The 18171-nt window shown below is 47.2% G+C and overlaps 1 protein-coding gene across 1 annotated transcript in view; it reads right to left on the bottom strand.

The window, feature by feature from the left end:
* The window catches only part of vps53 (VPS53 subunit of GARP complex), a 269146-nt gene that overhangs the window by 8912 nt on the left and 242063 nt on the right, over window positions 1-18171 (bottom strand). The window contains exon 20 of the mRNA XM_038814428.1: window positions 17495-17632. Coding sequence (XP_038670356.1) covers window positions 17495-17632 — 138 coding nt within the window. The remainder of the gene's footprint in view (window positions 1-17494; window positions 17633-18171) is intronic.

The following is an 18171-nucleotide window of genomic DNA, read 5'->3' as shown; positions in this document are numbered from 1 at the left end:
GTTGCTCCTCTTTTAATGGACTGTTTCACTAAAATAATATTTGGGATCGGCCTGTGCAGTCACATTGCAAACATACATGGCCCCCATTTGACATAATTCTCAAATTGAAGGACAGATGAAGATGGCCTTCACATCATCCACCTCCCCTGTGCAGTACCTCACTTGGCAATAGAATAATAGCACTATTTGAAAATTGAGGTAGTATATTTGGAACTTTGAACTCTGAAGACTTATTTTAGGAAATTGTAAAAATAACTTAAACTGCATGGTAAGCTTGCTGATTGACACAAAACCTACACACAAGAAAGAATGACATAGGTTCTACAGGAGCACCATTGGATAGGACCCTGTAACGTCCATCATACTCTAACCCTGCCTTGTCCCCTACTTGCTCTAAAACACCAATAAATTAACTTAGCAACAGCTATGGCCAACTGGCAGTCTGGACAATAAAGGGCTCTTTTACTGTTACCTAATTAATTGCTTTGGAGAGAACGCAGAGATTTACTAGAATGCTGCCAGGGCTGGAGAATGGTAGCTACGAGGAGAAATTGGACGGGTTGGGGTTGTTTTTCTTGGAACTGAGGGGGTGACACAATTGAGGTATCCAAAATAGTGAGGGGTAGAGATGGAGGAACCGGTTTCCTGTGGCAGAGTGTTCAAAAACCAGGGGTCAAAAATTGAAGCTAGGTGGCAGAAGGATGTGAGGAGACTTGTGAAAAAACGTTTTTACACAGAAGGTGGTGACTGAGGATGGTGGAGGAGAAAGAGACTCAACTCTTTTTAAAAGTATCTGGATCTGCACCTAATGTGCTGTGAGCTGCAAGGCTATGGGCCATGTGCAGGAAGGTGGGATTAGAAAGGGCACCTGGGTGTCTTTGGTCGGCACGGTCAATATGGGCCGAACAGCCTCCATCTGTGCTGCATCTTCTCTATGGTTCTATTCTGCTTTTCCAATAAAAAAAACACCACAAATATTGTTTTCCCCTTGTTACATCTCGGGCACGATTCTCTGTCCCCCCCCCGGGATGGAGAATCCCCCCGGGAGGGGGGGGGGGGGGGGGGTGAGTCGCTCCGCGCCGCTGGCTGCCGAATTCTCCGGCGCCGGTTTTTTGGCGGGGCGGGGATCACGTCGCTCCGGTCGGGGGATGTTCGCAGTGCCCCCCCCCCCCGGCGATTCTCCAGGCTCCGATGGGCCGAGCGGCCGCCTGTTTTCGGCCAATCCCGCCGGCTTGAAATACACAAGGTCCATACCGGCGGGACCTGGCTCTGACGGCGGTCAGCGGGGTCCTTGTGGGGGGGGGGGGGGGGGGGGGGGAAAGAGAGGATCAGGCCCTGGGGAGGACCCCCACGGTGGACTGGCCCGCAATCGGGGCCCACTGATCTGCCATGGCTGGCGCAGAGAAGAAACCCCCTGCGCATGCGCAGGGATCACACCTGCGGTTCTGCGCATGCGCCAGAACATGCTGGCGCTCCCGTGCATGTGCCAACTCGCGCCGGCACGGCACCAACCATTCCAGCGCCGGCCTAGCCCGCGGAAGTGCGGAGGATTCCACAACTTCCGGGTGGCCCAACGCCGGAGTGGTTCCCGCCACTCTTTGGCGTCGGTACGGCCCGTCCACCGGTTGGGGGAGAATCCCAGCCCTCTTCACTTCCCCACAGCAAGCATCATTGGCAATTCAGATTGCACAAGGATGCTGGTAAGTTTACATAGCTAAGTAAGGAGAAATCATCTCAAGTCATAAACAGGTTGTGCAAGGGGTGACACGGTAGCGCAATGGTTAGCACTGCTGCCTCAAGGCACTGAGGATCTGTTAAATCCCGGCCCCGGGTCACTGTCCATGTAGTGTTTGCACGTTCTCCCCGTGTCTGCGTGGGTCTCACCTCCACAACCCAAAAGACGTGCAAGGTAGGTGGATTGGCCACGCTAAATGGACCCTTAATTGGAAAAAATAATAATAAAATAAACAGGTTGTGTTGATGCTCTTGAGTCATGTTCGCATGGATAACACAATCTGGATTCAATACCAATTAATTTTTAAAAATAAATTTAGAGTACCCAATTCTTTTCTTTTCTTTTCCAACTAAAGGGCAATGTAGCATTGCCCATCTACTTTTCCATCTTACTTTTGGGTTGTGGGGGTGAGACCCATGTAGACACGGGGAGAATGTGCAAACTCCACACGGACGGTGACTCGGGGCCGGGATCAAACCCGGTCCTCGGCGCCGCGAGGCAGCAGTGCTAACCACTGCGCCGTCGTGCCATCTCCTAGTTAATATTTCTGACGACTCCAATAAAACCCATATATTCACTAAAACATTAATTTGAAGTACAATGAGAAACTTATCAGTATTTGATATGCACGACTAGGAGATCATGTGGCAATGAATGACAATATAATCTATTCCAGTCCATGTGTGAGGCCTGAATAATACGATAGTTTGTATCAAGTCCTCTCCCATTCACTGCCGACTCTGGGGGAGGAATCACAGTGTGCTTGCATTGTGCTGTAGGAGTTTTACTGTGCAATGATTGTGATGAATGAAATCTTTGTTTGACTGCCTTGTTGGATTTTCCCTCCGCTTCCAGGAGAACACAGCAAAAAAAAACAACCAAAAAACACATTGCCCCACTCTTTAACAAGTTAAAACATTTTGAATTCTTCGCCCAAGAAGTACATTAACTGGTCCATGGGAGCCAGTGCAAGTCTTGGAAGATTGCAAATATCTTGCACAAAGTTAAAACAATTTATATAATAAATTTTATAATAGAATCTTTTTGGTAGATCAATATATTTCTTCAAATTGTTTCAAGGATTTTTATTCAACATTGTGTCTTTCAGAGTACCAGCCTGCTTTAGCTGGGCCAGTCTATGGGCACACATCCAGGCACTGTAAAGAGAACACCAAACTCCCTCTGGTCTTTCACCCATTCCTCCACAGTGAGCAAAGTGCTGGCAACTGGAGAGAGTATTGAACGTAGGCAGGAGAGCTGGCGAGAGCCTCACGGTGCCTCTTTTAGGGAAGGTCTTCTGTGTTCAGGCACGTAACTGGGCATCAGCAGGCCTTCCCCGCTGGGAGCTGCCAGCTGGAGGCTGCCACCTCTATTGTATGGGAGAGGTGACTGCCACCTGTACTACAGCCACCAGAGGCCTAGGTTTCTGGATGCCAGGGGCGGATGGGCCTGCTGTGAACCACTCCTCCCCCATGACCCCAGCCACACACACCACCTGGGAGGGGTTGGGGGGGGGGGGGGGGGGGGGGGGGGAGAGAGAGAGAGAGTGGTTCACGGCAGCCAATGCCACCCCACTCCCTTCCCCTCACCAGGTCCCTCGATCAGGCCTTTGCGAATTTAGAAGGTTAAGGGGTGATTTGATGAAAGTTCTCACGATATTAAGGAGAACAGATAGGGTGGATAGAGGAACAATATCTGATAGTTGGAGAAGTCTAGCACTCGGGGACACAATCTAAAAGACCTTTCAGGAGTGAAATTGGGAAACGCTTCTGCACAGGAAGAATAGTAGATGTTTGAGACCTTCTTATGAAAACTAGAATTGATGCTACATGAACTGTAAACTTTAAACCCGAGATTGATTAATTTATTTTCATCAAAGATATTAAGAGATTTGGCTTCTCGGTCTTTTGGCTAAGATGAGCGTGAGGTCAGTTGTAATGCCTGGATCTGGTACGTCTCTCTTGTGGGGACCATGAATTGGATTCAATTTGAATTGGTTTTTGGAGCAGGAGAGGAGCTGGATTAGGGGTTTGCTCCTGTCCACACTCTGAGCTCTGGCTTCGTAACTCTGCAAAGGAATAAAAAAATAGATATTAAGGAATATGGGAAAAGGCGGATATAAGGAGTTCCGTTGCAGATCAGCCATGATTTCACTGAACAGTGGAAGAGGCTCAAAGGCGCTAACTAGTCTACTCTGATGTTCCTAGGTATTCAGCTGTGGCGATTTGCTGGTTCCTACTCTCACCCTGTTGTCACACAAGCACATTTTCCAACAGTGGGAACAATAGTTTCTATTCCTTTATCTATGTGATTTAAATTAAGCACCCATTCCATTTGCTGGCTGCGATGGTCAAATGCAATACAGATCAGAGAATCTAGAGCTGGGACTCTATTGTTAGGTTTAGCCGAGTTCCACACACACTTTACCAACAGGGGAACTGAGGGGCACTTTTCTCTCTACATCTTGTACTCTGTGGAGATTTGATGCAGGGAAGGAAGGGCTACTGTTTAGTTTTCTTCCCACTGCAGTGACCTTCAGTACAAACAATTAGTCTGTTTTCCTATAGCGGTCGGTAGATGCAGAGATCAAAGGCAACACAAAAGACGCAGACCTGGAACACTGTCAAGTGCAGTGTTGATTTATTTTATTGCATGTCCCTGTTGTGTACACAGTGTAAAAAAAGGTCAGGGCGAAAGTCTGCCAATATAAACTACAGGGGAAATATCCGCAGCCACAAGCAGCCCCTGATCTTTTTCCTGACTGGATACCTGCAGTGGCTTTGTGGTAAAAGGATAACGGCAGCGGTTATTTATTCATATATAAGGACTTATTTCTTCAGTTTGAGGACAATAACTGTTATGCAATGGATTTGCGGCAATATCATAGAATTTACAGTGCAGAAGGAGGCCATTCGGCCCATTGAGTCTGCACCGGCTCTTGGAAAGAGCACCCTACCCAAGGTCAACACCTCCACCTCATCCCCATAACTCAGTAACCCCACCCAACACTAAGGGCAATTTTGGACACTAAGGGCAATTTATCATGGCCAATCCACCAAACCTGCACATCTTTGGACTGTGGGAGGAAACCGGAGCACCCGGAGGAAACCCACGCACACACGGGGAGGATGTGCAGACTCCACACAGACAGTGACCCAAGCCGGAATTGAACCTGGAGCTGTGAAGCAATTGTGCTATCCACAAGGCTACCGTGCTGCCCTTAAGGAGGCCATTTGGCCCATCGCGTCTGCACCGGCTCTTGGATAGAGCACCCTACCCAAGCCCACACCTCCACCCTATCCCCATAACCCAGTAACCCCACCCAACACTAAGGGCAATTTATCATGGCCAATCCACCTAACCTGCACATCTTTGGACAGTGGGAGGAAACCAGAGCACCCGGAGGAAACCCACGCACACGGGGAGAACGTGCAGACTCCACACAGACAGTGACCCAAGCCGGGAATCGAACCTGGGACCCTGGAGCTGTAAAGCAGATGTTGGAAGGCGGTGAAGCAATTATGCTAACCACAATGCTACCGTGCTGCCGTACCAATCTGAGACAATCCTTCACTTCGGTGTGCCGTGAGGGGCTGTGCGACTAGTAAAACTCTGGTAACATGCAAAATTAGCTGGCTGCAGCAGAACAAAGGTCAGGTCATTCAATACCGACAATCTCCAGCTCTCTGAACACTGAAGACATTTCCTCCGGGTGCTCCGGTTTCCTCCCACAGAACAATGATGTGCAGGTTAGGTGGATTGGCCGTGCTAAATTGCCCCTTAGTGTCCAGGGATATGCAGATTAGCTTGAGGGGGTAGGGCGGGGGGTGGACCTGGGTAGAGTGCTCTTTGGGAAGGTCGGTGCAGAATTGATGGGCCGAATAGCCTCCTTCTGCACTGTCGGGATTCTATGATTGTGATTCACTTTGATCATCATTTTCACCTTCACACACTGCAGCTGAAACAGGCTCAATGTAAGATCTTTTATTTCTGACCATACCGCCTATATAGTACACATTCCAAGTTCAGATTTCTAACGTTGGCTACCCGTTTATATTCTTATGAATTTTCTTCTCCTTCCAGTATTATCAAAAAAAAGCATTGGGATAGGTGTTGACGTTTTGTGATAACATGTAAAAAGGGTGACAGCGAATCAGCAACCTGTCTTCTATTGTTCCCAATTTTTACAGCAAGAATGATAACTTGCATTTGTATATATCATTTAAAAGATTGTGGAACAGGAGATCAGGTGAAGTGAGCGCGGGAGTGCTGTGTTTCCGTAAGCTCTGACTCTGCTCATCTTTCATTCTTTGTTTTTATCCTTGTGCGCATCTCTTTTTTGGTCTTTTCTTGGTTTACCAAATTTAATCTATGAACCAAGAGTTGTTCGCTAGTTTCAGCTCTATTGTGCAAAGGCTTTAATCTTTTGGCGTGGGGCCTTGTCTGTGTGTCGGGGCTGCTTTTGAGGGATTCTCCCCCTCGCCCCGATGGTACGATGTTCACCGGCGGCTGATGGCTGCCAGCGATGAAGTTAAGCGGTCTGAATGTCTTGGCTCTGCAGAGCAGGACATCAAAATCCAATTCCCTGAGTTGCGAGGGGCCTCTGTGGAGGCGATGGCGGCGCACAAGGAGGTTCTTGTGTTGGAGAGAGCATCGTCTTAGGTAGAAGCCCACCCCCGCACTGTTGAGTTCCTGTTGCATGGCCTGTCGTCCGGTCCGGGAGTTTGGGTAACAATGAGGAGGAACCAGCGAGGAACCTTCCGGAGCCTGGTGTCTCTGGTGAGGTGGTGTGGAATCTCCCAGCTGAGTTTGAGAACTGACCCGTTATGTTTCGGGAATCTCAAACTGGAGGGTGGGCGGCTCAGATTCGATGGAGCACATTTGACCCCGTCATTGGGTTGGCCTTCCAACCTCTGGCTCCATGTGGTGCTGTTCCTGATGTTGGACGAGAGGGTTGGTTTTCCTGAGCCGATCGAGCCTTCTGTACCCTGAGGAAACCTAAATTGTTGGCCGCCTGGCCTCGATCAATTTGTCATGATGGAAGTAATGAAACTTGTGGTTCTGATCGTTGGAATCTTTGGAAGCTCCTGAAGCGTGCTAATTTGTGTTGGATCCTGTTTTACTCCAGATGTCAACTTTCCTCAGGCGCCGGTGGCGTGATCTTTATCCTGATGACTGCCTCGTTCCTCAGTTGTCATCCTGGATTTTACTCCCCGATAATAATGACTCCCTGGTGTCATTTTATCTGCTTGCAGAGAAGCGAATATTTCAAGGATGAAAATATTCTCTCCCTACACCGTTAGTTATCCTGAAGCACTAAGGTTTTATCGTGTTAGCTGAATATTGATTGCAGGTTTTGTACTGTTTGTTTATCCTGGTGTATCCTTGAGGGGAGGATGAGCAGGGGCGGTGCTCATGAGCAGAGATTGCTCAACACTGTGCAATCATCAGTGAACATCGCAACTCCTGACCTTATGATGGAGGAAGGCAGGGCAGCACGGTGGCACAGTGGGTTAGGCCTGCTGCCTCACGGCGCCGAGGTCCCAGGTTCGATCCCGGCTCTGTGGAGTTTGCACATTCTCCCCGTGTTAGCGTGGGTTTCGCTCCCACAACCCAAAGATGTGCAGGGTAGGTGGATTGGCCAAACTAAATTGCCCCTTAATTGGAAAAAAATGATTTGGGCACTCTAAATTTAAAAAAAATGGAGGAAGGCAATTGATCAAGCAGCTGAAGATGGTTGGGCCGCAGACACTACGCTGAGGAACTCCTGCAGTGACATCGAGCAGAAGCCCTGACAAACGTTCCTCTTCCTTGCTGAGGCCAATTGCTGTGCATTACTGCCATTCTAGACAAGTTCAGCTAGCTCAGCCTAAAATAGGGGATCAACTCTGGATCCTTCCTGGAAAAACTTACTGAGTCGGTGAGGGAGCCATCGGGACACACGTATGAAGGATAGCGGTAATTTCCTACACTTCCTTTTCCCTTTACAAACTTGTGCCGGGATATGATTCTTGCGCTAAATTTTACACATTAAACATTACTTCAAACAACATGCAAAAGTTTCCCCAAGGTCTCATTATCTCATTGTTCTTACATTAAGAGGCCCCAACAGGTCCTGCTCGTCTCAAATAGGTTAAACTTATTTATATCCCCATTTTTTCCACATTTATGGCATTAAATTTATCAGAAGATTGTCTGGAGGATGACAGTCTGATTGCCATAAGAAGCAATATCAAGTTGAGTACCCCAAGAAAAAGATGGCAAGGATTATCTCCTTCGTTAAGCTTTAAACTCTGATGTTTTTGTGCTGTAATAATGCTACTGTGCGCTTTGGAAAGGATCTACAGGCTGAAAATTCCCAAATGAGTAAATTACAGTAAAAATGGCAAAAGACAGTGCTAGTTGGATTGTTCTGGGCAATTCATATGGAAATAATTTCTTCAAAATATGAAGTTTCCCTCTGCAGAATCTTCAGATATGGTCCAGTTACACCAAACAGAATTTGGCTAAAGAACCAGCAGCAGCTGTAAGTTGCTATTTATTCCCTCAGAATTTCAACAAAGGTGAAGCCAGTAGGAAAAATAAAACTTGAATAACTAAATGCCATTTATTCTCAAGAGCTCAACTTCAACATTTTTGAAATTCTAAGCATTTCCACTTATTTTTCCTCCTGATTTTACAGCAGATTTTGCACCTCCTTTTTTCGATCTCCCTCCAGCCGTCAATTCCTGAGCCAAAGGGTGGACAACCTTCCTTCTTCCACACTCCGCCAAAGCAGCATGTGAGCCAGTCGCTGGAAGGCGTCCAAGGAAATTCTGGGGCAAGCTGTCTGCCAATCCTTTCCCTCCACGTGTAACAGCAACTCAGCTTCTGCTCACCGTCTCCTCACCTCTGACTGCTCAGCAAAGGTCAGGATGTCACGTGAGGATCTGTGGATATAAATGGAGGGCCTGACGCTACCTGCTCAGGGGTGGGCATTGAAGATCTAATTGGACTAGAACAAAGAACAAAGAAAAGTACAGCACAGGAACAGGCCCTTCAGCCCTCCAAGCCCGTGCCGACCATGCTGCCCGTCTAAACTAAAATCTTCTACACTTCCTGGGTCCGTATCCCTCTATTCCCATCCTATTCATGTATTTGTCAAGATGCCCCTTAAATGTCACTATCGTCCCTGCTTCCACCACCTCCTCCGGCAGCGAGTTCCAGGCACCCACTACCCTCTGTGTAAAAAAAACTTGCCTCGTACATCTCCTCTAAACCTTGCCCCTCGCACCTTAAACCTATGCCCCCGAGTAATTGACCCCTCTACCCTGGGAAAAAGCCTCTGACTATCCACTCTGTCTATGCCCCTCATAATTTTGTAGACCTCTATCAGGTTGCCCCTCAACCTCCGTCGTTCCAGTGAGTACAAACCAACTACTTTGGGTGTATCTGGCTAACCTGCCCCTCATGCCCGGGGTGATACTGTATTCATCCGTTAACCATCATCAAGGGGCGGTACAGTGGCAGTGGTTAGCATTGCTGCCTCACAGCTCTGAGGTCCGGGCTCAATTCCGACCTTGGGTCACTGTCTGTGTGGAGTTTGCACTTCCTCCCTGTGTCTGCGTGTGTTTCCTCTGGGTGCTCCGGTTTCCTCCCACAGTCCAAAGATGTGCAGGTTAGGTGGACTGACCATGCTAAATTGCCCCTTAAGTGACCAAAAGGTTAGTAGAGTTACTGGGATAGGGTGAACACATGGACTTGGGTAGGGTGCTCTTTCCAAGGGCCAGTGCAGACTCGCTGGGCCGAATGGCCTTCTTCTGCACTGTAGGGATTTTAAAACTGTTCCAAAACAAAACTGATTAACTAGTTACTCGTCTAACTTCTAGTTGTGAGATCATGTGCTCAAAATGGTTATTGCCTTTGCCTGTGAAACAGTTACATCAACCCAAGAATATTTTGTCAGAAATGTTTCAATTACTTGCTAAGCCATGATATGAATGCTTATTTTCTACCATTCACACAGGAGCATATGGGGTTCACAGACTTTATGCAACACACTAACTCCAGAAATATAATGTATTTATGGTACTAAAAATACTCATCTAACAGACCCTCCTCACGGCCAGGTGAACAGAGAGACGGTTAAAGAATTCTGATCAGTTCCTCAGCACAGTGATGCTGAACAGGATGCTGGCTACCCTCCAAAAAAAAAGAAAAGTCTTGACCTTTCATTTTATTTTTTTCAGCCACTTCTTTGATGTACATCTGCATGTCAGAGAGTTTGCATTCCAGTTAACACTAATAGCATTCCAACTGCACTTCAAGCCAATGCCCAGAAAGGAGACACAAACATGTTTAGAAATGGTTACTGCGGACAACTCTGCAACAATTTAGCTTAAAGCAGATATTTACTACAAAGTTAGCACTGCTGCCTCACGGCGCTGATATCCCGGGTTCGATCCCGCCCCCGGGTCACTGTCTGTGTGGAGTTTGCACATTCTCCCCGTGTCTGCGTGGGTCTCACCTTCACAACCCAAAGATGTGCAGGGTAGGTGGATTGGCCACGCTAAATTGGAAAAAAATAATTGGGCACTCAAAATTAAAAAAAAAAGAAAATCCGTGGAAAAATACATACATTTATATAACAGCATTCACAATCCTTGGACGACCCAGACGTTTTATAGTTAATAAAGTACTTTTTGAAGCGCTGTCACTGCTGTAATGCAGCCAATTTGAACACAGCAAGCTCCCACAAGGAGCAATACGAGTACGACCAGATAATCTGTTTCAGTGATGTTTATTGAGCAATAGCTCGCTCGCTCTTCTCTGAAACATTGCCATGAGGTCTTTTACATCCCAGCCATGTAGGCAAGTAGAGTCTTGGTTTAATGTCTTCTGGGAAAGACAGCATCTTTTGCCGTGCAGCACTCCCTCGGTGTGCTCTGCAGTGTCAGTGTTGATTTCTGCATTCAAGCCTGAAGTGGGACTCGAACCTGATCCTTGTGACTCGCGGAGGCGAGAGTCCAAACAAGCAAGCCTCAATGCAATGTCAAGTTTGAACATTCACAAACATCTTATCACTGTCATTTGAAGAGTACAATAATAATTTCTGCTCAATTCATTCATCTGATTTGCAGGTTGCAAATGGCGGCAGACGATTTAGTCAGATTTAATTTTTGCATTCACATTTAGTGACTCTCCAGTCAGGAAGTGCAGCTGATGTGCAGCAGGATATCCATGTCTTCATCTCTACGCACACTGCGCAAACCTCTCTCTCTCTGTATATAAATATATACTCGCTACAAAGGATCTACGTGCTGAGGAAGTGGATAGTGACCATTAAGAGGAACCATTTTAACCTCAGTGGACTTACAGGAATTTAGGGCACCACACTTAACAGTGGTAAACACACACACAATTTAACTATGTGGCTTTTGATCCTGTGATGGAGTAGAATTTTTTTTAGTACTCCTTGATACCAAACAAAAAGAAAAATAGTATTAAAAATAATTTTAAATTTGACCATTTTCTTTCGTTTTTTTTGAATATTTACTGAACCAATAATGGCACCTTCATGTCTACCTGGGAGGACTTAGCGGGTCCTGAAGTGCAAGGGAACTGAATGAGCACACAGTTCAAAGAAAGCGATTGCCGAAATAACCTGGGCTGAATGGAATGCATCGCTATGAATATAAATTCTGATTTATTTCACATTTTAATGTTTTTATTTGGGAATACCCTCAAACAAATTTGGAACCTAGATTTTATGGGCAGCCCGGTAGCACAAGTGGCTAGCACTATGGCTTCACAGCGCCAGGGTCCCAGGTTCAATTCCCCGCTGGGTCACTGTCTGTGCGGAGTCTGCACTTTCTCCCCGTGTCTGCGTGGGTTTCCTCCGGGTGCTGCGGTTTCCACCCACAGTCCAAAGACGTGCAGGTTAGGTGGATTGGCCATGATAAATTGCCCTTAGTGTCCAAAAAAGGTTGGGAGGGGTTATTGGGTTACAGGGGTAGGGTGGAAGTGAGGGCTTAAGTGGGTCGGTGCAGACTCGATGGGCCGAATGGCCTCCTTCTGCGCTGTATGTTCTATGGTCTAAGACAGCTGTCAGTCTGACATAATTGGAAGCATGAGGGGACCAAGTAATAGTTGATAACTAGTATTATTAGTAGCGAGTTATTATGTTTAACATTGAAGTTCAGAGCATGAGAAATGGTTCCCTTTTTGACATTAAGGTCAGTAAAAGTTTGTAGTTGCTTTAATATTTATCTGTTTCAAAATTCAATGAATCTGTCTAGCTGCTAATAGCCTGAGCTGGAGTTGAATATACTGTGCATTCTTCTGCTTGCAGAGGGTGAAATGTATGGATACATTCTGCATTCCAGCAAGGTGCAGTACGGTGATAAAGCGTCTCTATATCTAACCTTCGAGGCTTGCTGTATTTAACGTAGATAACACAACAGCAGAGACAAACTCTGGTTCATCCAGGGTGCCAGATCTGTCTGTACGAGTAAACTGTGACACTGAGCCCACAAAAATATCTTGCAGAAAAATCCAAAACACTGAAGATCAGGTGTGGAACATCGGGAAACTACAGCATGGGTGAGGATAGATTTTTCGATCAGATGCAAAGATAGATTAAATCAGAATACACTAGGTGGCATGTGGCGCAATGGTTAGCACTGGGACTGCAGCGCTGAGGACCCGGGTTTGAATCTCGGCCCCGGGTCATTGTCCGTGTAGAGTTTGCACATTCTGTGTCTGCGTGCATTTCACCCCCACAACCCAAAGATGTGCAGGCTAGGTGGATTGGCCATGCTAAATTGGCTCTAAAATTGGGAAAAAAAATTGGGTACTCTAAATTTATACAAAAAAAATAGAATACACTTCATCCTACACATTAGTCAAATAATTATTTTTTGTGGCCACTAATTTTAAGTTTTGCAATTAATTTTTAATAGTGTGGTCTATCTGAAAAGGTCACCTGAAGGGTGATGTCAAGGCACGTTAATAGTTGTTTGTTAGTTGAGATCACAGAAGAGCAATACCCATGTAACTTGGACTGGCATTGCAAAAAGGCGAATCCTTCATCCCAACAGCAGTACTGCAGGTTTACAATGCTGCCCTGCAGTAAAGGTTCGCCAGTGTAAGTGTAGGGAGTCGGTACATGGACACGTCTCTTTCCCCCACAATTCAAACCAAACAAGTGACAAGTAGTCATGTCAGAGTGTGTGTGTTGGTGGGCTAAATTACATTTGGAGATCGATCATGGATGTGAGGGAAGTTCAGGTGGCACAGAAAGAAAGTACCAAGGCATGTTGGTGGGTAGTAGGGGAAAACATCCCGGCTAAGATCTCAGCCTAGTAAACATTACTACGGAGTTTTACGAAGGGAATATTTTGAGTTAGCTTAACTGAAAGATTTACTGAGAATCTGAGGTGGTAGTTAGGGCCCAAGGAACAGCTAGAAGAAAACAATGGGATGCTTTATTGAGCAGGTACAATGCAAGATTGAACAAAAAAGCTGTATTAACCAAAGCGTCCTATTGTCTGGGAGTGGGATTGCTTTAGTGAAGCACAAATAAACCAGATGTAGGCGCAGTATTTCATTATATCATAAACTGCCTATTGACAGAATAAAACAACTACATCCTGAAGGGATAAGCCAGTGGTGCCGTGAAGGAATTGGACAAAAGAGTCATACTAGAAACACTGACCTGCTTTTCTCCTGTAGAGATATTGACAGACATCTGTGCATTTCAAACACGCTTTCTTTATTTCCAGCCTTTGTTATTTTATTTGTAATGGCAGTAAGATGACGGTCAGTATCCTGTTACAGGCCTAATACTCTTTGGAAAAAGCTGATATTTGCTAAAGTGGATCATTTATTGTTTTCAATTATAACAGCTATTTAGTGACACTTTATGTCGCAAAATGAATCCTTCCGAGCAGTGGTGTGAAATGGCTTTTTGTTTTCCTCCATTTTAATTTTATTTTTATGATGGGAAACTCTCACGTTCAATTTCAAAGTGGTTCATTAGGGACTGGTTTAGCTCACTTGCTGGCTTTTAAAGCAGACCAAGCAGGCCAGCAGCATGGTTTGATTCCCGTACCAGCCTCCCCGAACAGGCGCCGGAATGTGGCGACTAGGGGCTTTTCACAGTAACTTAATTGAAGCCTACTCGTGACAATAAGCGATTCTCATTAGAGAAACAAACAGGTAATTTAAAATTGTTTTAGAGTACCGAATTATTCTTTTTAATAATAATAAAAATAATAATCGCTTATTATCACGAGTAGGCTTCAATGAAGTTACTGTGAAAAGCCCCTCGTCGCCACATTCCGGCGCCTGTTCGGGGAGGCTGGTCCGGGAATTTCCAACCAAGGGGCAACTTAGCGTGACCAATCCACCTAGCCTGCACATCTTTGGGTTGTGGGGGAGAATGTGCAAACTCCACACGGACAGTGACCCGGGGCTGGGATCGAACAGGGGTCCTCAGCACCGTAGGCAGCAGTGCTAACCATTGCGCCACCGTGTTGCACCCACAAACGAGTAGAAAGCGGCAGAAATTTTCTGTCTTGAAGTCACAAACATTTCAGATTTTCTGGTGCCATTTATAAAATCCGACGAAGTGACCACACGGGAACGCACAGTTGAATACAAAACAGCTACACTTTTATTTCTCATACAGCAATCTCTCCACTCCCCTAAGGGGCTCCCTCCCTGACCTACACCCAGGTCGGGGTTTTTATACTAAGAGACTCTCCTTGTTAAGGGGGAAGTCCTGCCTTATTTATCAGGGAAGTTCGTATTCCAAGGTGGTCATAGGTACACAGATAGCGCGCACTCCATGACCTCTGAGTGAATCATAACACTCACCCCTTCTCCCCAAGTCCATGTCCATCAGCTGTAGCGAGGGACCCCTGGTCGATTTAGCTTGAGGGCGGCAGTCAGACATCAACTGTGCAGGGACGGGGGGCATATGCCGCACCGGGAAACCGGCACTTCCGCGTGGGGCGTTTGGACTGGACGGGCATGGTTGACGCGGACAGCGGTGTGTCGATGTCTGCTTGCTGCTGGACGTCGGAATCAGGATCACAATCTGAAAGGCCAGCATCAGTCATCTCGGCCTCCTGGACATCGACGGGCAGCGGAGCCGGCGGTTGTAACGGCGATGGTGGCTTGGGATAAGCGGGACCAGGGCTTCCTCAATAGGCTCTGGCAGTGCCGGGATGCTCCGGCGGATGTGGCGATCTGACTCTCTGCCCTGTGCCGGCACGGAAGAGTAGACCGGCCCTACCTGGCGCAATACCATGCTCAGAATCCACGTGTCGCCATCGCTGAAATTGCGGATGCAGTGGCGTGCGCCTGCATGTATCCAATTGGGATCGGTCTGAACCACGGCAAACTTTCTCCCCAATATCCGGGATAACCAGACACCAATACGTCCGAAGGCATCGGCCCTTGAGTAGCTTGGCCGGTGTGACCAGTGATTGCGTACAGCATAGTCCAGTAGCAAAACAAAAAACCGGACTGACTGGGTCTCCCAAGATTCTTTATTCCCCTCTTGAATGTCTGCATCGCCCGTTCAGCCAACCCATTAGAGGACGGTGAAACAGGGCAGTCTGAACATGACGAATGCCGTTGGTGGTCATAAAAGCCCCGAACGTCACACTGCCCCGTTGTTGGAGACCAGCTTCTCGGGAATGCCGTGGGTGATGAACGTGTGCCGCAAACGTTTCACAGTCGCTCCTGCGGTGGTTGCCTGCATCTTGTGGACTTCCAACCTCTTCGAGTAGGCGTCCACAATTATCTGAAAGGGGCCGGCGAAATCGATATGGAGGTGAGACCAGGGTGGGCCCAGCCATTCCCACGAGCGCAGTGGCGCCGCTGTTGGAGATTTCTGGTTTTCTTGGCATGGTCTGCAACATTGATACAGGTAGACAGCCAGTCTGGGCAACCCCTGCAGGACGTTCTCCATCACTCACTGGAAAATCGTGCATACCGAGGAAACTCCAAACGGCTCCCAGGTGGACTCATATAACCCCCTGTGGGTGTTAATGGTGATGAAACACCGGGTGGTGATGTCCAGGACCAAATGAAGGTACGCATGGCTCACGTCAAGCTTCGTGAAAGTCCTGCCGCTGCTGAGCGGGCATAGAGGCCCTCGATTCGGGGGACTGGGTAACAGTCCAAACAGTAGACATGGTTTACCGTCATCTTGCACTCGCCACACAGACCATCAGGCTTCAGTAGGGGCACTACTGGGGTTGCCCAGTCGGCAAAATGAATGGGGCAGACAATGCCCAATCGCTCCAACTTGGCATCCACTTTTGGTCGTAAGGAGTATGGGACCGGTCGAGCTCGGAAATAGCGGAGCAGCACTAGTGGGTCCAAGCTCTTCTGGTCACCAATCCTTTTATTAATAATAATCTTTATTATTATTACATTAACACTGCAATGAAGTTACTGTGAAAATTCCCCTGTCGCCACAATCCGGGGTCTATTCGGATACACAGAGAGAGAAATCAGAATGTCCAATTCACCTAACCGCACGTCTTTAGGCAAGTCTCCAACTCATCCCCTTGCCTAGGAAAGATTGTGCAGCCATGGAGAAAGCCAATTTGGGGGAGGGGAAAGAGAGAAAAATTTTCCTTGACATAAACATTCCACTCAGTACAAAGGGTACAGAATTTCCTCAAACTTTACATATCTTCTACCAACATTCAACATCACATTCATAGGAAGATTACAAAAACGTTAACCAACTTTGCATTTGCATAAGTGATGAGCACATTCAAATTATCAAGCTGAATTTGCAGGCGTCGAATTGTCACTCCTGTCAGAAGATGAGCTCTAATAAATTGGTTTTCTAATTAACAGCGACAACAGCTTTCCCCAGAGAGATCGGTTTGGGAGCCATCAGACTGCAAAGGTCTCTGTCCTTTATTGCAGTGGAATAATGCCGATCATTCAGCCTTTACCAAGGACTGGCAAACCATTGGAGCTGGCAGTGTGGATACCGCTGGCCAGCTAAAAGCCTGAACAAAATTTGACTGTAAAATCCATTTTTGAACCAATAGTGCAATTTTAAGGAAAGTCTAGAACACTTCAGTTGGCATTATGGTAGCACAGTGGTTAGCACTGTTGTTTCACAGCTCCAGGGTCCCAGGTTCGATTCCTGGCTTGGGTCACTGTTTGTGCGGAGTCTGCACGTTCTCCCCGTGTCTGCGTGGGTTTCCTCCGGGTGCTCTGGCTTCCTTCCACATTCCAAAGATGTGCAGGTTAGGTGGAATGGCCATGCTAAATAGCCCTTAGTGTCCAAGAAGGTTAGCTGGAGTTACAGGGATAGGGTGGAGGCTTGGGTTTGAGTGGGGTGCTCTTTCCAAGGACCAGTGCGCTCGATGGGTCGAATGGTCTCCTTCGGCAGTGTACATTCTATGATTAGTGGTCCATTAGTGGAGCAAACGGAGTCTGCAAATTGTGATATTGTCAGAGCAGTGCGCTTGCTAAAGGCTGCAATTGTTGCTGCACTGCCCATAACAGAAAACAGGTATTAGTTCCTGATAGTCAGTCATAGAGTCATACGGCGTTATCTCACTTCAATATTCTAACGGTTGCTCTGATCATTGAGCTGTTACTGGATGAGATCACCGACTGAAAATCACTCCCAGAAATCCAGCATTGTAGGCTGACAGATATTAGCCAGCAAATCTAACATTTGAGGTTCCTGCTGTAGTGCACTGCAACACACGGATTCGCAAAGTAGAGTTTCCTTACCTTCAGAATCATCTCTGCACGTGTCATGCCTTTGACCACAATCTTTGTGTAGCTCGCTGGAGCCTTGCGTATAACTTGCGAACCAATAGAAGGAAGATCAAGCAGAACTGTTTTCAGAGAATGAGTGTCCAGCAGAAGCTGTGAAATAAACATCAACGCTGTAAATTGTATATTTACATTTTTGGCTTATTCCAGCGAGTCGTTTTCTGCAATAATTTGAAAACCCCTCTCGTTCTGGTATCAATTTAAAATGGAACAATAAAAAAAAACAATGGCCGCAATCTACCGGCCACGCCCCAATGGGAGCGCGACGTGGCCGCTAGACCCTGGGTGAAGCCTCCAGCAAAGCTCCCCGACAGCCACAACACCTCGTGGCATCTACCCATGTCCTGCAAGGAGTTGAGATCAGGAACCCGCCCACCTACTTACCCGGTATCTACTGGCCTCCCTGGGACCGTTCAGTACTGGGTCACACAAATGTAGACCAGGTGGAATGGCACCTGGGCAGGGGGGGGGGGGTGGCTCCTGGGCCATTGGAGACCGCTGGGTGGTCAGGGATAATGCAGGATGGCTCACTGGCCCTCTCCCTGGAACACGGGCACCTTGTCACTGCCAGGCAGGCACCATGGTGCCCAGGTGGCACCGTAAGGGTGCCTGGGTGCCACAGCCAAGAGTCA

Source organism: Scyliorhinus canicula, chromosome 12 (genome assembly GCF_902713615.1).
Source record: "Scyliorhinus canicula chromosome 12, sScyCan1.1, whole genome shotgun sequence".
Lineage (NCBI taxonomy): Eukaryota > Metazoa > Chordata > Chondrichthyes > Carcharhiniformes > Scyliorhinidae > Scyliorhinus > Scyliorhinus canicula.
Note: the sequence above shows the minus strand (reverse complement) of the source record. Positions and strands in the feature narration are given on the sequence as shown.